General features: G+C 49.7%; 1 protein-coding gene across 2 annotated transcripts in view; it reads right to left on the bottom strand.

The window, feature by feature from the left end:
• Nucleotides 1–19,899, bottom strand: part of TSPAN2 (tetraspanin 2) — a 38,228-nt gene extending 18,329 nt beyond the window's left edge. For both annotated transcript variants that reach the window (XM_019730340.2, XM_019730341.2), the window contains exons 1-2: nucleotides 19,741–19,899; nucleotides 5,331–5,433 (exon numbers count right to left, since the gene is read on the bottom strand). In XM_019730340.2, the coding sequence (XP_019585899.1) occupies nucleotides 5,331–5,433; nucleotides 19,741–19,809 (172 nt within the window). In that variant the 5' untranslated portion in view covers nucleotides 19,810–19,899. The remainder of the gene's footprint in view (nucleotides 1–5,330; nucleotides 5,434–19,740) is intronic.
• Between the last annotated feature and the right edge of the window lie 222 nt (nucleotides 19,900–20,121).

Here is a 20,121-nt window from a genome sequence, read left to right on the forward strand (position 1 = left end):
ACGTAGAAGAGCTGCAGAACCACAGCTGGCAGCCAGCTCCCTGCTGCTTCCCACTCGGGCTCTTCATTTCCTTATCCTGCTTGGTGCTGAGACTCTATGATAACCCACCTCCCTGAACTTGGAGCACTGACCACGAGTGTCTTCACCACCAGCCACTTCAAGGGCCGACATAGAGAGGGGAGGTGTGGCTGAGCAAAAACTAAGGGTGTGCAAACCCACATCCTGCCCCAGGTCACCAAGAACAAGCAAGAAGGAGTCGGGCCCTGCTGTGTGGACCGTTGTTTTCCCTACCCAGAATTCACCTCCTCCTCTTCTTTATCAGAGAAGTGATAAAGTTTCCACTCTCGGTCCATGTGGTCTGGGAGAGCCGACTTGCCTCAGCTCCAAGGCAGGCGTGAAGCCCAGACTTCAGCCCACAAGCCCTTCCCGACCAGCTGGCCACAATGACTGGTTTGGGAATGGGCACTGGACCCAAGATGGCCAAAGAGAGTGAAGCTCAGGACTTTGGTCGGACTTCTGTCGCCAGGGTTACTTGGGTGATGGTGCTTGCCGCTGTGGGCAGCCATTTTATTGCATCTAGAGAAAACCTGCCCAGAATGGAGCCAAAGGAAAGCAGAGCTGAGAGATGGCCACAGACAGGATTCCATTACATCACTTGCATCCCTGAGACCAGTACTAATCCTGGACTTTTCATGTATGTGAGTCAAGACATTTCTGTATCGCTCAAGACAGTTTGGGTCAAGTTTCTGTGATATGCAATGAAAGGAGTTCTGACAGATATGTCCATAAACCTGTGACATTTCTTGCATCTCGGACAGTTCACATTGCTTTAAATTCAGTTAGAAAAAGGGATCAGGAGTGTTTGCATAGAGCTAGTCACCCCCTATTCAATATAGGACTCTCCCAAATAGATAGGAGACCCCATTCTGACTTTGCCAAGTAGTGATACATTAAGTACCGATATAGAGTTCACGTTCCTCTGTGGACGTCTGCTCAGCTTCTCTGATTTATTACATCGTTAAAAGGTTTTCTTATGTTGGACCCAAATCTACACCTGTGGTATCACTGTCAGCACTTTGTTTCTGGAGCCAAGCAGAGGCTGCTCCCCAGACTGGCTCCCAGCCTGTTCTGCACACCCACCCCTCTCTCTGCCCGAGGGGGACCCCTGACTTCCATAGTCCACGTTTCCATCTCAAAATCGTGGCTTATTACTTTTAGGCTTGTGTCTGTCTAGTACTGATATCTTTTGTCGTTTTGATTTCTTCTGTCCCCGAGTTTAATAATACTGTTTACTAATGCTTAATAATTATGTTTCTTGTCTTTCTGTCCCTGTCGTCACAATTCCTACCGCAACCACCATGGGTCATGCCCTTATGTCTAACTGTCTCAATAATCTAGCATGTTTATGTTTTCTATCCTGTGACGCCCTCTCATTCCACGGCTGCCAGATTAATCTCTTTAAAATGCAGCGCAGGTCATACCCTCCCTTAAAACCTAGTTTACCCTTCTCCTCCTTACCAAATTAACTAACCCTAACATTCAAAGCTCTCTCTTCTTGTGCTCCCGCCCTCCCCGATATTTGTAATCTTACTTCCCACCGAGCCCCAACCCTTTACACTCCAGTAAGTGCCCACTTGCTCATCGCTGCCCAGTGGAGCTGCCTTGTGCAATCTTGCCCACAGCCTCTGCGGCCTCCATTCTCCCTCCTTTCCACCGATTACAGGCCAGTCTTTCAAACCTAACTCCAGGCCTCCTTGCCTCACCAGTCAGAATTATCCTGGTGCACCCACGGCAAACACCACCTAACTGGCATTTGGTGACACACTCATTTCTATTAGAATTTAAGTTATTACGTCTGTGAGTGTTTCCAAATAGATTGCAAGTCACATGGGGCAAGTCCAGCGTTCTCATCCTTTTTCATGGATGAGAACAGCCCAGGACTCTAGATGCGGGCTAATGTATATCCATGGATGGGCTCTATGTTTTCCCAAAGGGGCGAGCCTACAAAAAAAGGGAAAGAATAGAGACATCCCTGCTTGAATGCTCAAGCATGTTTGCATGAAACTGAATCTTAAAATCCCCAAAGTAAAATAACCATGGAGAGATTTTTAGACAGCCAGATGTTTATTATCACTGGGAGGGAGACAGCCTCTCTTACATGTTTTTTCACATAACCCAGGTCTTTGTGGTCTTTTAAAATGGTTTTTCTTTACTACGGCTCAAAATTTCCAATTTAAGTTCAGAAATTACATTGCAGACATTTAAGTCTTTCAACCTCAAACTTGGTGGTGAGGTGGGCAGGCGGCTGGGTTGAAGGAGAATGTCTGACTGAAACCGAGCTGACCGATGTTTCTCCATGTTTTAGTTCCACATCAGGTGGACTCCGCCCCACGTACCTGAGGGCACGAATGCAGCTTTTGATGGAAAGTCCTGAGAGTCACACCCGAGGAAGGTGAGATAAATAGGGTTCTGGTGCAAACCCAATACACAGCGTGTGAAAAGGAGACAGACTGAGGAAGTGCCAAAACCCTGAACGTCAAGAGGCCTGCGTTTTAGGGGCAAAAAACTTCCACTGTTTTATTGGGACTGAACGCATGGTAAGACCTTGAGTAACTACAGAATTCAGAGGCGGGAGAGAAAATAATGGTCACCCTGAGAAGCAGTTGTAAATGGTTGGGAGGAGATAGACTATGACGACTGCCGATCAGCCGGAACTGCCACAGACAAGGGGAAGGATGGTAGCTGCCTGCTACCTTTTCAGAGTCATGAGTCAGGCTCTCCGTAAGTCGGTCAATCTGGAACCTACCCGTCCTGCAAGGCCCCATTCAAGCACCCCTCCATCTCGAGGCTTGTCCCCCTCAGCCTGCACCGTTCTTGCTCGTGCTTAACTCCGTGGTCACATCTGTACCTCCCCTTAGCACTTAACGTATGTGTGTGATTGTCGTTTGCAATCGATTATTGTCTATGTCTGGAGAGGCACGAATCCCATGCAAATAGGATTCAACATTTGCTGAGTTGTGACTACGTGAAGATGGAGTTAGCAATCGCAGGGAATATTGATGAGGTAAGCAGGTGCTGGAACATCAGCACAATGAGGGAAAATGCATTCCTTCCTGTACCCTCCTCTGACTGTTCTTGTGAGTCCCCGGGTGGGGGGGCTCGCAGGCTCCCGCAGGTGGTGTACCCAAGGACAGGCTGGGCTTTGTGCTGGGCATGTGGGGCCTGCCCTGGGCTAGGGGTGTGCTTCTGAGGAGGTTTTCAGAGCTAGGGGTTCCTCAAGGCACAATATGCTACATGTGCATGTTAGCTCTGGGATGGAAGGGTGGGTACCCCCTGGAAACCATGTCGGGGGGCGGGGAGGGGAGGGAAAGAAGAGCATTGCAGTGTTAAGTACGGTGGCAGGTTCCTCTGCTTCTTCCTTGTAACAAAACTCCAATTTTGTCTAAGTGTCAGAGGCCCACTGGGCAGCCTGGACCACATCCCAGGCCTAGGGCGACTCCCAGCTGGTCAGAGGTAGTCAGGGGGACTGTTCTTGGCCACAACTGCTTCGGGCATGGACACCGTGCAGTTCTGGCCGATACACTGAGGGGAAAGTCTGCTGGGGAACTCGTGGCAAAGGTGTTATTCGTGCCTGAAAACGGACGCTATGAGGCGATGCTTCCTTTTCTCTCCTTCGGATGTGACTGTGGGGATATGATGCTTGGAGCCACTGCAGCTCTCTTGTAATCCTGCGGGGACATGGCTGAGGTTGTCCCGAGGATGGCGAGTAGCCACACGGGAAGTGCCTGGGTCCTGAACTAATTCTGGAGACTCCTCAATTCTACACTTCTTTGACCACATTTCATTAATTTTGATGTCTACCAGGGGTGCCAAAAACATGTATACACATGACTTATATTCATCTTCTGTTACTGGCATATATTGAGTACTACAATTTTAATACAGTTTTTTTCTTTCTTAAAACATGTATACATTTTTTGGCACCTTCTGTATATGTATATATATATATAATATATGTGTTATATATTACATATATATTACATTTTAACATTTCTAAAGTTAGGATGCATATTTTATGGTGTGTTAATTACATTGGCAGCATTTCTTCCTTTCTCGGTGGAACTTAAAATCATGGGGTGTTTACAAAAGACTGCATCTAAGATTTGATGAAACGTGGGATTCCTTATTGCTATCCGTCGTGTCGTAGGTTTTCTGTCACTTTTCTCTAAAAGTTTCCTCACTGATATGGCTGCTCTCCTCACAGGACGGGGCGGTGTGGGAAGGGCGTTTGGAAGAGAAGGTAACACAGCTGGGAGCGGCCTTTCCTGAGGACAGGTTGGCTCTGACGGGGGCCTGGAGTCCGGTCCCTCCTGGGAAGTAGCTCTGCTCTTCTTGGGGTTTGGAGCAAACCATCTGTGCAGGATCCTGCTTCTCCCCCGGCACAGAGATGGCCGTGAGCCACCGATGCGTGCGCTGTAGCTGGCATGCATCTATAACGGCCAGTCCCATGGGGCAGCACCTATACTGGCAAGGACCTTGGACTTTTTGCTGTCTAGGGTCCAGGAGCACTTAGCTGCAGAATGAGAAAAGGCAGCAGCAGAAGATGAGAGTAGATCAAGGGAGAACGAGCAGCCCCTGCTTATCACAGCGTCGCAGAATTGGAGGCTGCACCCTGCTCCACACTCCTCGCCTCTTTCCTGGGTGGGCTATTGCCCCTTGTCCACCCACTGAAGCCTCTTCCCTAGGGCAGCCCTGCCCTCCCCACCCTCACACCCTCCTCCTCCCTCCCTCCCTGCCATCCGTCCCCTGCCCTCCTAGACCCCTAGTCATGGAGGGGCTGAGATTAGCACCTCTAAACCTTGAGATGTCCCTTCACTTTGAATTATGTTTTCCTCACAGACCTTTTAAAACACAAGACCACAGAATAAAGCCCTGACTCTGCAGGGCCCCAGTTACGCAGATGGATGAGTGAATAACCAACTTTGTGGTGACTCGCTTCATTCAGGTTGAAGAAGGGAGTGTCTAATTACTTGGAAATTAATTGCAGTTATATTCTGGGCTTCTTTTCATGAAGCGGCTGAGACAAGTGCCATGGGCCAGCCTTCCAGCACTGGTCTCCCTTGACTTTGGAGAGCAGATGAACCAGGGGAGGGGCAGTCAGGGGACGGGTGGCAGGGCCCTCTCCTGCCTGGACCACAGCCTCCCCCCACCCAGGGCCAAGTGGCATCTCGGGGGTCGCAGGCTTCTTCTCTGACCTTCCTCTCTGTCCCTGCCCATCCAAGCCTCTGGGGCAGCCCTAGCTAAAGCTTAGGGAAGCTGACATCACTCACCCACGTAGAAATACTCTGGGGACTTGTCCTCTGATGAGAAATCCTTCATGGAACCTCCGAACCGAAACCATAGTCCAAAGGCAATGACAGCCGACCCTGCCAGCTGAAAGGTCAAAAACACAGCTTTACAATGACAGCAGGGGAACGTGTGCACAGCCCTGGAGTGGGGGGTGGGGGGCGGCGGCTGGGATGCTGAGGTCTGGAAGGGCATAACACATTTCATGGTGGGGGGGGGGCGAAATGATGTGCTCAGAGCCCCTCTGTGTCCCTGATGTGATGCTAAAACTGGAGTTCCCTGGTTCCAAGCTCAGAGCTCTTCCCATCCCCCCAGCCTGCCCTGGGCTATGGGAGGTGTCCCACAAAGAACTTTCCGGTAGCAGTTGCCCTGGAAGGCATCTGTGCCCTGCCTTTCTCTCCCCTGCTGGGCACTCTGGACCACCTAACCACAGCAAGAGGAAACTGTGTTTCAGTCACCAGGTCACCAAGTGCAGGATGAACGCCAAGACCTGGGGGAAACCCGCTTTGCTAAATTCGAAGAAAACACACCAGCCTCAGACCTGCCCACACCTGTGTGTGCTCAGTGCCTGGTGAGGAAGCAGTTTTAGAGGCGTCCGGAGCCCTTTCTATCCCAGGCCTCCAGTCACTACACTGCCTGCTGCCTGGGGATGGTTTTGCAAGCAGGGAGGGAGCTTGGCTCGGTTTTTTTTTTTTTTTTCTCTCTCTTTTTTTTTTTTTTTGGTTGCTATTTCGAGTTTCCATGGAAAGTGAGAGAGGAAAAAATAATTTTCTGAAAAAGCACGGTTTGTGTGCCGTGTGGCTCATGGAGAGGCTGAGTGGCTGGCGCAGGCAGCGGCTAGGCAGGCTGGCAGCTGGTAGAGTCATCGCCGGCTTCCTCTCTGCCACCCTGAGGGCCTTGTGAGGCCCTGCCCCAAAGCTGGACTCTTTCCTGCCATTGCAGGACTGTCCCGACTGCCCACCATCAGGCTCCAGCCCCAGCGTCCTTGCTCTCCACAAACACCCATCTTGAATGTCACGGCATCAGTCCACAGATGTTCACTGGGCACCTTCTGGGCTCAGGGCAGCAGGGGAAAGGAAGCAGAGATGTAAAAATAGCCCCCTGGTTCTGCCAACCCCTCCGTGAGTGCTGGGCTGCCCTGGCCTTGCAACAGATGGTGCGCAGTTTAGGGGCTGCTGCTGCCCCAACAGGAAGACGAAAGGACGGAGAGGGAGGTGAGGTTTAACAAGGAAAAATTATATCCAAGTCAAGGTCAGGTAGAGCGTGTACACAGGATCCTTCTATCTGCAGGGCTCTTTGTAAAGGCAGAGCTACCCTTTGGGGCTCTCTGGTGGGTTCCTATGAAGACTTTGCCCTTCACCCCCAGCGATGCCCTCAAGGCCAGGTCCCTCTGTGCCCAGCTCCTTTAGAAGGGCGGCTGACTTCAGGCAGGAGGAGCTGAAGGGGCAGAGTTCTACCAGCTGGACTCTAGTGTGGCATAACTCAAAGTTTCCAGTACTTAGAGGAAAGCACTAATTGGATAATGTGAGGGACAGCTAACGGAACTGGGCTCGACCAGCTTTAAAAGATTTCTGCGTTTTTAAAAAGGGTAGCGTGGCACGGAAAAAAATATTGAAAGAAGTCATGCTAAAACACTAACCATGGTTATCCTGGAAGGTGGGATTACAGGCGTCTCTTTTCACTTATTTTCTAAGTGTTCTGCATTGAGCATAGAGTCTTACTCATGCACGTTTAAAAAGGTTGTTTTTTAAAAGCATGATAGGGTAGTTTGTTGCATCCACAAACAATGAGGAGCGTGTTTTTGAGCCCTGATTTAGTTTCGGGGGAAACCAGCTTCAAGGTCATTGCTGTTTCAGGTACAGGAAAGAGAGTGATGCCCTTGGGAAACCACCATCCTAGGGGCACCCAAGGCTGCCAGGGACATATGTGCCCAGCAGAGCCTCACAGGCGACCCTGCCCCCTCGCCTCTGCGGTGACTTGATGGAAAGATAGTTTCCAAATCCAAAATGAAATCTATTGACAGAGGCGGCAGGCCAAGGCCTGCAGCCACTGAGCAGACTGGAGGAGGTGGCTGTCCCAGGGACACCCTACCACGCGGCCACATTTTTGGCATCTCTGGGCACAAAGTCTAATTTATAGCTGTCTGGGATCATCCTCCCAGACGGAATACATTTGTCCACTGCTGGCACAGATGTGTTTGATGCATAATGGAAAATTAAAAGAGAGGTTGCAATTTAAAGCCACGGGGCAATGAGGAAAAAACTTCACTTGCTCATCCACACCCCGCCCTGACCCCCCCAACCCCAAACCACACGGGTTTCCTCCTGAGTCAAGGAAACTGTGGCTGAGCCGAGTGTCATCACCGTGTGGAGGGAATCCTCCGTGGCTGCAGCTGCTCCCACAGCAGAGGACACAGTGGCTGAGGACCCGGCCAGGCCGGAGGCTGCCTGTGACCAGAACGATAGCGTCTGTGGAAAGTGGCACCAACAGAGACCATGGGTCCTTTTTAACTCTCCGTTCCTGTAAAGCTCCTGGATTACTCTGTGTTCACTGGACTTTGGTTATCTATCATACGCTGGTCATTGCTTGGGAAAAAAAAAAAAAAAGCACACTAATTCCAGCCCAGTCAGGAACAAAGTAAGCAGGCCAGTGTTATTAAGTCCCGTTGCTCTGTGCACCAAGGCAGACACGGTTCACCGAGGGACCTGAGGGAAGCCTTCCGGCTCCTAGAGTCCTACATTTTAACCTTTCTAGATCAACCCCCTCCCCCCCAACACACTCTCTCTTCTTGTTCCTCTCAGCCATCTTTTGTATTCAGACACAACACTGCATCTCAGCCAAGGTCAGAACAAATAAGGAAGAGAGGCTGCCCGTTTTGTTTTTGTTGTTGTTGTTGTTGTCATTTTTTCATTTTGGTCCCTTTCCTTCTCTTGTCACCATCCTCATCTCCTTTCACTTCCTCCCTGTCCTTCAGGGAGTCACCTGTGGTCCCAATCAGGTACTGTGCTCGGTATTAGGGAAACAATGATGAAAAGACACGACTCTCAGTCCAACTTGGAAGATAATCCCATAAACTAATAAATGCAATATATGCAGGAAGCGTGCTCAATGGAAGAGCGTCATACTGCCCAGGGTCAGAGCAAAGTGTGACAGCCAGTGTTCTGCACAAGACATTCCATTGGGATTTACTTCTTGAAGAATGAGTTAGAAGTCACCGAGCAGGGAAAGACTGGAGGGAGGAATGAACGCCAGGCAGAGGGAACAGTGTGGGGAAGGGCTGTGTTGGGGGGAGGAGAAATAAGTCTGGGGCAGATCAGAGTCTGGGGCTCAAAGGGCTAGTTGGGGCCAACCATGGCTCACGGTTTCTACTTAGCTTGCTACCATCTTGGAAAGCCCATGGCAGGGCCTGGAGGGGAGGGGAGAAGGGCGCTGCTCATATTAATGGGAACAATCAAGAGCATGAGTGCTGCCTGATGCCAGACAGGAGACAAAGATAAAGCCCTGAGTGGCTGAAGGCCAGAGTGGGGATGCTAAGAGTGGGTGTGGTGAGGAAGGAGACAGTCTGCTGATGACAGAAAACTGCTGTGGGCTGCTCTGCTCCGAGGACTAGTACCAAGCCCCATGCCTCTGGAATCTCACTAGAAACGATGTTTTTCTAGGCACGGAGTTTTCCAGATAAAAAGCATTTGTTGGGCTTTGATGTTAATCATTTAATAAATATTTATTGAGCATCTACTGTGAGCCAGAAGCCAAGGATTCATAAATAAGCATGATCCAGTTCCTTCTCCAGAGGATCTCAGGGACACATGGAGAAACTGTCCCATTGGATGGCCCAGGAAGGACCCTGACCCTGCAGGTAAGAATTCCATCACAGAACCAGCCCACGAGAACATACCGGATCTCATTCTTTGTGTCACCATTTCTTTTCTGAGTACCAACTGTGTGTTAGGCACTCAGAGAATGTGATGAAACAGGATTTTGAGGGCAAAAGTGTGCCCACTATTTACAAAGAAGAAAGAAGTAAAATAGACAAAAAAAAAACCAGATGAAAGCTATCAGTGAAAGGAACAATGACATGTAGCTACATCATTAAACGGGATCACCACATACAATTCTATCATGCATTTTCATGGGCAAGTTATTTCAGTAGCTAACTATGTTCTGATAGTGTGTAGGACACAAAGTTGCAAAATGTAACTATGTATCTTTAGAGAAGACAGTTTGTACTGTATCACTAAAGTTAGCAGAAGAGAGGATTACAGACCTAATTAGAAAGCTTTGAAAGCACAAAGTTTCCTGTAAGAAATGGCTGCCAGAAACACATCACTTAGCAAGAAACAGAACTTGTTAATGGATTTCAATTTTATTTTACTGTATTTATTTCCATTTCCCTGGGATTGCTGGTGAAATGTCCTATCTTGACGACATATTTTTTCACTAAAAAAAAAGCTTCATAAATCACACACACCGTTCTCAGGATGGCACTAAGTTGGAGGGAGTGTGGTGCTGAGATGCAAAACTGCAGAGATCACTGCTCAGACCTGGGTCCTCGAGTCTGCCCAGCTTCCTCCCACCACCTGTACCACATCTCCCTAGAGGAGGCTGATCACAAAGGTCAAATACAAGCCACTCTGCTCTCTGATGCTAAGCCTGGCAGAAAGCTCCCCTTTGGGTAAAAAGTGCCCCATGGGGAAGCTCTTTTACCTAGATGGGAGATAAAATTCATTGTCGTCAGATGCTCTCACCACACAGTTTCAGTTCCGTCTTCCACTTGGGGACCTCTGCTCTGGCTTAGAAAGCTCTCGTCCCCTCCCTGTCCACCTAGGTCCCACCCAATCACAGCTGTCAGCTCTGATGTCATTTCCTCTGGGATGACTCCCCTGACCTAGGTATGTCCTTTCCTTCATGTCTCCTATAACCATTTCTATTTAAATGTTTCTGTAATTTTTTTTTTTTTTTTTAAATCAGGGCCTGAGCTGCGTGAGGGCAGGGACAGGGTCTGTGTTGCTGTGTCCTGAGCACGTACCCTTCTGCCATGCAGAGTGAGCTCCCAACAGACGTCTGTTAAATGAATGAGTGGAGGGGCTTCACACAGGTACCATTTAGGTTGTGCTATGGACTGAATTATAACCCCCCCCCCCATCCAAATATTGAAGCCCTCCCCCTCCCAATGTGATGGTATTTGGAGGTGGGGCCTTTGCAAGATGATTAGGTTTAGATGAGGTCATGGGGGTGGGGCCCACTTGACGGGATTAGAGCCCTCCTAAGAAAAAACACCAGAAATTTCTCTCTCTCTCTCCTTTCCTCCCTCCTTGCCTCCCTCCCTCTGTCATGATGTGAGGACACAGAGAGAAGGTGGCCCATCTGCAAGCCATGAGGAGCGCACTCACAGGGAACCAAATTGGCCGGCACCTTGACCTTGGACTTCCTAGCCTTCAGAACTGTGAGAAGTAAATTCCTGCCATTTAAGCCACCCCGTCTATGGTATTTAGTTATGGCCACCTGACCTGACAGGAGCAATTCTGAGCAACCTCCCTCCCAGCCCTCCAAGGGACGACTTTGCAAAGTACTATTTTCCAATTCATTCGCACCTAGAAAAACACACTGTGCAGACACCTCAGAAGGCACCGTGTGAACACATGGCTGAATATACTCAGCGAAACACTTTCCCATAGAAAAACAAAGCAAAACAAAACCAGAGCTGTAGTATCAGTTCTGGTTTCCTAAGCCTGCGGGCATGTGTGCTATGCCTCATGCATAACACAAAGGAGAGATCTACACATGCCTTTCCTAGGCAGGAGCATAAGGACACTTAGTGCAGTTATAGTCACACACACACACACACACACACACACACACACACCACTGCACTCGATGGAAAGGAGCAAAATCAATTCTGTATTCTCACTTCTCCAGGGTGAGTACCATGTGTACACACGACCCAACTCATTTGCAGTTCTCTTCTCTGGGATGAAGTCACACAGAGTTGGAAACGACATTTCAACCTTACAGTTTTCATTAAAAGCTTTTAAGCTAATACTTGCTCTCGGTGGCAATTCTCATCCAGATGGAATCATGTAACGAGCACTCACAACTCTCGATATGACTGCAAACCGCATTATGAGACCGTGAGAGTAATGGAGTGTCATCCTTTTAACAGGCAAAAGGCAGAAGCACATTCGCTCTGGAAGACGATGCTAATTTCCTCGAAGAAGAAAGCCAGCGCCCAGCATTTTCATCCTAGTACGCAGTGAAAGCAAGGTGAGGATTCAGACAGCGCTTTCTCAAAATCGAGGAGTTTGTCACTAATTCAAGAGCCGAGTGCCATCTGCCATCTGTGTGACCACCTCCAAGGAACCTCGCGGTCTCAACCTCAGGACCAGGTGAGGAGGAATTAGGGGCAGGACCCTGGCAGCGTGTGATGCAATGGCTGTTGGCTTGGAAATGTTAGATACCAGTGTTTCTGACTCCCCCTATTATTTTTTCTCATATTGATTTCTTAAGAACAAGCTCATGCTAAGAAATTCCTGAAAGACTTCCTTCAGGTGAGAATGTATCTTAAAATCAATCAATGCTTAGTTCTCTGCTCTGGTGGAAGGCTTCTGCATTCCAAGCCGTGACAGAATCGGGAATGTTCTATTCATCTTGGAAAGAACGCTGGGCTCTATATTTGTGCCAAGCACACCTCCTTCTGTTTAGGTTGTTGTAAAGTTCACTTGCTTGGATCAAGTGACATAGCTGGGGGCAGCATAGAGGTGCTGGGGGCAGGAGAGGGGACCAAGCTCAGCGGAAGGAAACTAACTTGCTGAAAAGCTTGCTGTGCGTGGTCAATCAGATAACTACAAATCGTGGGAAGTACGTTGTTTCTATTCCGTGGGTATACAGAATTCCTTTCTCTAAAGAAAGGAGGAGGGGATACCAACAAGAAGAAAGAGAAAGATGATGTCTGTATAGTTTTCTTTATACACCAAACAATTGTCACAGACTGAGGGCTAATGCCTCCAGTGAGCAGATGGCTTTAAGCGCAGATCAAATGTATAGAGAACTCAACCCCAATCCTCTAAGTTACCGGAGAGTCTTACAGCCAATGTCGGCCTTACTTCAGCTGAGGGAGGAGCTTCAGGACAATAACGCTCTTTTCTAAGTTCTCTGCACTTCCTCCTGGCAGCTCTCAGCCCCGGCTTGCCCTCTGAATAAACACTTACCTTAGGGCTAGACTGACAGCTGTGACATCTCATCCATACCGAGCTTCCATCAACAAAGACAGGACATGAAACAATATTTTACAGCCTAATGTTTTTCAAGGTGGTTTGTGAGAACTACCCTTGAGCAGATAAACAGGGCTCTTAAACATGAAGCAATGCACTGATCTTCACCTAGTTTGCGTTGTTAACAGAGAAACAGTGAGAGAGAAACAATGTTTCAGGTAGACCTCAGATTAGATTGCAACAAGCCACAACACTTTATTCAAAAGTTAGGTTGGACAGAATCCAGTAGAAATCATGAAAGTCTAGCTTGGTGCTCTAGAGAGATTTTTCGTAACAGCAACTTGAGCAGAAGCAGTTTGTGGTCATGAAGGCGGGGAGCACCGCGCCATTCCCAGGGGACTGGCCAGATCTGAGCATGCGCAGGTGGAGCAGGTGGGCTGCCTGGATGAGCGGCAGCGGCTCCCAAGGCCTCCGCTACTGCCCTGCGGGGAGTGGGGGGGGGCTTTGCCAGCCCTGCCCAATTCCCTTGTTTATCAGTTTCCCAGTCACCATTATGATGGGGAGGACAGGGCTTGGCACATATTGTGGAACACGTGCCAACTGCTCTTCCAGAAAAGTTTAACCCTTCCGAGTGTTCAGACTGAATAATGATGCCCTGAGACAAGAAAATCACAAAAACGTCCTCGTGTACCGCGCTGTGGTGTCCAGGCGTTGTAGTGGATAAAAACGGGGGGCTCTAGGCATCCCAGGTTTCAATCAGGCGCTGCCACTTACTAGTGTGACAACTAGGGCAAGTCCCTTAACCTCTCTAACCCTCAGATTCCTCAGCTGCAGAGTGGAGGTCCGAGTAGCACCTCCATAAGTGTCTCTTTGCAGCTGTGTTTCTGGAATGCCTCAAGAACTCAATCCACAACTGGATATAATCTCCCGGGTTGCAGACGGCACATTTTCCGAGCCAGGAGCACTTCTCAGGCATTCTGTTCCCATGCCCTGAGAAGTTAATGCAGTGACAGGAACACAGGCTTTAAAACCAGAAGACCTGGGTGTGAATCCCCAGCTTGGCTCCTCCCTGACTCTTTGCTCTCAGCCACACTGTGCCTGACTTTCAGCTGCCCCTTCTGTAAAATGAGGATAATGACATTATTGCACGGGATCGCTGTGATTCATGATCAAGTGGGATGATGCATGTGAAAGCATTTTGTACATGAAAACATCATACGAATGTTAATTAGCACTATTACTTTTGTTCCCAATTAAATCCACAGAGCATGAAGGTGGCCTGACTTCTCCGAGATGACTGCTCCTCATCTGGGAGCCGTGCTCTCAGCCCACCCGATATTCTCATCTCACCGGCCTCTCTCTCAGTTCCTTCTTCTTAGTTCCTTAGCGGCTGTGACAGGTGGTGTCTCGGTGGTCAGGACAGTATCACTGGCTTTAGGAGAACAGCCCTGTTGTGATATTAACTCTCAGCCTTAAGGTGGGGGATAAAGGTTACGTTCTCTTTGTCACAGAGGATTGGAGACCCAAACATACTGCATGGATGACGTTGTAGACTAACACAGTAAAATGCAGTGGACAATGCACAGGTGGCCATGTGGTAATTCTAGAAACTACCAAGTCTTAATGTGAAAAAAAAAAAGAAAGTCTTAAAACACTAATGGTAAAGTGGCGACTGGAATTAAGAGAATTGCCACAGGGAAGCCAGGTGAACGGGCCAGGAGGAAGGGCACACCCTGGAAACGAGAGCCCCTGGACGGCGTTCCACCTCGTCAGACCACATCTAGACCAGTGGTTCTCAAAGTGGGTGCCCTAGACCAGCAACACGAGAGTGACCTGGGGGCTTGTTAGACATGCAGACCCCCGGGATCACAATACATACACGAGCACGCAAACCAGGTCTCTAGGTGATTCGTACACACATTAAAGGACAAGAGGCACTGACCACCAAAGGCTTCCCCATCGCCACCCACTGGCTTCGTCTGGGCAGCACAGAAGCAGGGCAGGGGACAGACACACAGTTCCTGGTCTGGGGTGAGTACACACATTATCTGCTATGCCACTGCCCACTGCACCTCTTCTGCGTGCTGAGGCCTGGAGGGAAGGAGGAGGCCACCAGCACAGCACTCCCTGCCCTCACGGGGCAAAGACATTAGAGAGAGAAAGGCACAAGTGCCTCAAGGTCAAGGACTGTGTCTTAATCATTTAGAATGCTCAGCACTTGGCAGGTCCATACATGTTTGCTGACTGACTAACTGCTGAGGAAGGAATCTCTCCTTTGGACTCCATGCCCTCGATAAGCTACAAGACTCTTGCCACGTTGCTTGGTCGGCTGGACCTAGGACACCTGTTTCCCACTTCTTACCTTTACAAACCTCTTGGATTCTCCTTTCCCACCTGTACGTCTAGTGTTTAAGTACGACAACCCCTAATATGTCCTGTTACTGAGTATTTACTATGCCCATGTACCATACTTACTACTTTATAGATATGTACTCAGCTTCACAAAGATTATAGATTGATGTTGGCACTTGATTATACCCATTTTATGGATGAGAAAACTGAGGCTCAAAGAGGTTAAATGACTTACTAGGGTTCCCTAGTTATAAATAGTACAGCCAGGAACAACCCCAGGCAGTGCGATGCCAGGGTCCACCTTCCAGGCTCTGAATTCCTGGATAAGAACTGCCACACTGCCTGGACCTGTCCCAGGTCAACCAGATGACTGGAACTAGAGCTTCAGCCTCTGGAAACTCACACCTATCAGAGAGTCCTTCTCTCTCCCAACAACACTAGGCCACTCTCGTCCACATTCGGGGAGGCTGACCACTGCTGCTCCCTTCCCACCTTGACAGAAATCAGAGATGGAGACCATCCTGCAACAACGCTGAAGAAATTCCTACCTGCCTTCTGGGGTGGTCTAGCTTTTGGGTGGATCCCAAAGGATACTTTCTTCAGCTATTTTTCTTTAACCAGTCTTTCTGACAGGGTAGCTCTGAAGTTATTGTTTGAAGTAAATTTGGGAAAGAGGAGGAGGCAGCCTCTGTAAGCTTCAGTAGAGCCAAACATCTTTCCCTCCCAAGCCCACCTGACACCGTCTTTCCTAAAAGCACCTGTCAGACATCACCAGGTGAAACCCCAAAGCTGCATTAATAATAGTGAGAAGGAAAGGAGAGCGACTTCAGACAAGCCATATATGGCATCTGATGTTCAACAAGGAACAGTCCTGTTTCCTGTCGGTGGGTCGCCCTGAGCAGCTCAGAAAGCACAATGATAGGAAAACGCTGAGCAGACAACAATGAACCAAGGAATAAACAGTGCCCAGGGTTTTCTCTACATCAACATATGTGGCTTGGTGGATTGTGGTGGTTTATTTATATTGCTATGCAACGGAGAGAAAATAAAGGTGATTGCAGTGAAAGGCATGGGAATAGGCCATGCTCTCTGATTGTAGTGTCCGAATTCTGGTCCAGCAGATGTTGGGAAGGGTGTCATGTTAGATATCAACCATGACAGCAGAAATGAATTTAGTGGGGTTCATGGCTAGGCTTTACTTTTGGTTTTTGAAATTCAGTGGTGGATATAGCCAGTGGCCCTGGGCCAGGGAGTGCTGGGTTGGCTCTGGCAGGACCTAGTTGACTTTTTATAAAATCAAGAGCACAGCCTAAGGAAACTTAAACCAAGCTGCCAGAAGGAGGTTGCAAATCAATTTGTCAAATTGCAGATCACAGAACAGGCCCCAGCCCAGCCTCCGTGCCTGCCTGCCTGCCTGCTGGTGAGTTCCTGACAGGAAAGGAAGTGTTGTCACAGAGGGGACCCTTATACTTCAGAAGGGCAGGCACGCAGGCATCTAAGGGTATGTGTAAACATTACACTTGAAGTCTTGGTTAAAGCCTATCTAGCCAGGAAAACTGTACCCCACCCTCTGCCCCTTACCCAAACTTCCCACAAACCCCTCTAACCAGGAAAAAACAACTTCAGAAACGAGGGTGGGGCTTTTCTGGCATCAGGTTCCCTCAGTGCAGTGAAGGTAGATATCTAGAGAATGTATCGCAGTTGCTTTCCCCTAAATCATAAGGTACTGTTTCAGTTTGCCCTCTTTCCCTTTGGTTGTGCAAGTACAGACATGGGAAGGCTGCCTGTGACTGTTGCTGTTCCGAGACCCTTGGTGCCCCCCACCCCCCACCCCCCATGGAACTGGGAGAGAGGAAGGCCCCATATTCCCCTCCTGGGCTCAATCTGTGCAAACACAGAGCAAATCAATAGGTAATGAGCAGGAAGAGAGAAGCTCAGTTCTCTAGATAAAGCTGAGCGTTGATTATCTGTGTAAATCAGGAAGGCCGTTTGTACCAAGCTCTCTAATCTGCATGTTCATTTAGTCATTCTGCAGGTATTTCTTGAGTAGCTCCTACATGCTAGACCCTAGAGATAGAGCCATGAGCAAAACAGAAAAAAAAAAAAAAAAAAAATCCCTGCTCTCAGAGTGGCCTAAGTTCTAGTGGGGAAATTCCACAAGTACAAATTGAGAAGATGATGTGTAGTGACCCTGAATGCAAGACAAGCTGCAAGTCCCGTGGCAAACATATCCATCACTCCCCAAGATGAGGGGACTGGGGAAAGAGAGCTAACTTGTACCCAATGCTTCCTCTGTGCCAGGCTCTTAATAATCACATCAGGTACTTCCTGTATTTCCTTTCAATCCTCTCAAAAACTCTATTACCCCAATTGTACAGATGAGAAAACAGAGGCCCAGAAGTCAGGACACCTTGCTCAAACATACGCTGCTTGGGAACTTGGCATTCAAGCCCCATCCCTTTGTCAGAGGGTGGTCACAGGTGCCCTGGCTGGGTTCCTCTGCTGGTGGGTGATGTCACCCCCTCACTTTTGCCCCCCTCTATTCCGTCTGTCCTTTGAGCCCACTTAAACATCCCGTTCTTCAGGAGAACTGTCCTGACTCCTCACTACTGCAGCGAACCTTTCACTAATCTCCTTCATTAGATCTTGTGTATGAAAGGTTATATTTAACCCCAGTGACAAACGTTGTTGGCATGCAGACATCACTTTGTTCCTCCTTCCCTTCCTTACTGTGATTATGGTCAGAAGTGTGAAATTTGTCACTTGATTTTTTGTTTGTTGTTGTTCTATGTGCATTGGTCTTATTTCCTCAACTAGATGAGCAGCTTAGGGAACAGCGTTTTATAGTTATAAATTCTATATACTTACTTACATTTGTACATTATGTTCATAATGCTTGTTTAATAATTGTTTAACAGTGTGTTTCTCTAACGTGAACACCAGAATTATCTGGAGGGCTTGTTCAAAGAGCTTGTGGGGTCCCTCGCCAGAGCTTCTGATTCGGGAAAGGGGCTGAGAATGTGTGTTTCTGACAAGTTCCCAGATGCTGAAGCTGCTGGCCCAGGCACCACACCTGGAGAACCACAGGTTCGGAGTGTAAAATATCACGGTGCTTGGGAGCCAGCAGGCTGAGTTTGAGTCCCACCTCTGCCACTAGCAGCTGTGTGACCTTGGGTGAGTCACCCTCTTTGAACCACTGTTTCCTGATCTGTAAAAATGGCCATCATAATAGTATGCGCCTCATAATAGTATGAGGATTAAGTGCAATAATGAATGCAGTGTGCTTAGCACTGTCCCTGACACGTTGAAAACATTCAATAAATGCTTCCTTTTATCCCTGGAAAGGCTGGCACGCTGTCAAGCAGTAACAAGGCACCGAACCCAGCCTAAGATTTCCCTCTCAGGCTGCTATCCCACTTCTTTTGAATTTGTAAGCAGTGAGAGTGAAGGGTGTCACTGAAGCATGACATGTATTAACGAACAGCTTTTGAAATCAAGCCAGACTAGTCAAAAGCACAGCACAACAGGCCTTAGAAACACCCCTCCCTGTAATATGCGGGATGGAAATGCCCAGATGTCCAAAACCCACATGTGTGTTTAAAATTCAGGGGCTGTCTCTGGGCTACCTCCTTCACACCTTTCCCTGCTGAAGGATGCTGAGTATTGAGACTTGGCCTGAGAGCTTGAGTAGCTTGAGTCACCCAGACATCTGGGCTAATGGGTTGGCAGAGTCCATCATTCAATAATTAATTAACTGCAGCCTCGAGAAGACAACCAACCTCCCCAGAGCAGCTAGGAAACCATCACCCTCCTCCATCCCAGTCATTTCAAAGCACCCAGGCCCCTGCAGCTCCCTCCCAGCTCTAAGGACTTCATCCAAAGGAAGATCTGCATTTTCCCACTGGCTGACATTCTCTTGAGGAAGCCCAGGAAGGAATGTGCAGACGGCACGATTTTCAGAACTTATCCCACAGTCCTGTAGGGCCTGGGATAGGATATCCAGGGATCTAGGGGTGATCCAGACCCAGTCTTGTCCCAATACTACTACTACAGGAGACGAGAGTCCTGGCTCGCTCTCTCTCTGTGGACCACTAATCCTGAGAATGTTGTTCATTCAATGCAAAGTTGAATGAGGTCATCCCTGGGAACACTGGTATGTGGTAGAGGCTGGGGGTTGGGGGAGATGCTGCAGCGTCTTTGATGCCCCTCCCTCCCGCAGGTCCCCTTCACAGAAGACCACCACCACCTCCTGTCATCCAGCAGGACGATGCCTCCCTAATACTCGGGGAAAGGACGACCCTCCCCCTCATACTATTTTTCCTCCTACCCCCCATTTCCTACATAAAACCATCACAACCAGGTAGTGAGTCCACACACTCAGAGGGGGCACCACCCAGGCAGCTCCCCCCCACCCCACGCAGGGGCTCCTCTCCCAACGCCCTGGCCAGGCCCGGGCTCCAGTGGGAAGGGGGTGTGTGCACGGGCGGCTGGAGGGGCGCCGACCCCTCAGGAGGTGAGGAGAGGCTGGTGACCCCACACCTTGAGTCATCAGCTGCGAGATGAAAACCCAGGCGGAGAGGTTCCTCAAAGGGAAGAGCCCACGTCGTCTCCCCCCTTCTCACCTTTTCTCGTTGCTCAGTCTCTTTCCGTTCTCTCCCTCTCCATCCCTCCCCTCCCTCTTTGTCTGCCTTTTTCTCACCTCCGCCGTTTGGAACACCCTGCCTTCCCCCGGAGCCCGGCTCGGACGCCGCAGCGGTCAGCTCCCCGGGGACCCGGGTCCCGCGACACCGCCCAGCCCCCTCCCCTGCCCGGCCCTCTCGGCTCCGGGTCTCACCCAGAAGAGCAGGTTGAAGCCGAGCAGCAGGTACTTGATGCACCGCAGGCCCCCGCGGAAGCGCCCCATGCTGCGGCCCCGGCAGCGGGATCCGGAGTCCCCAGGCCAGCGACCGAGCGCCGGGAGCGGCGGGAGCCGGCAGGGGGCGGAGCGCGAGGGACCGGGGGCGGGGCCTGCGGGGTGGGGCGGGGCCTACGGGCGGGGCGGGGCCCGGCAGGGGGCGAAAAAGGGCCCAGAGGACCCCCAGCAGCGAGGCTGGCGAGGGATGACGGCGACGTCGGAGAGGAAATCCCGCGGCCAGAAGGAGCACGTCCCCTTCTCGCCCCCGGAATGAGGGGCCACCGCCTTGCCCCCCCCCCCCATGCAGGGAGACCTGCCCGC

The sequence above is a fragment of the Rhinolophus sinicus genome, linkage group LG14, assembly GCF_036562045.2.
Source record: "Rhinolophus sinicus isolate RSC01 linkage group LG14, ASM3656204v1, whole genome shotgun sequence".
Classification (NCBI taxonomy): Eukaryota; Metazoa; Chordata; class Mammalia; order Chiroptera; family Rhinolophidae; genus Rhinolophus; species Rhinolophus sinicus.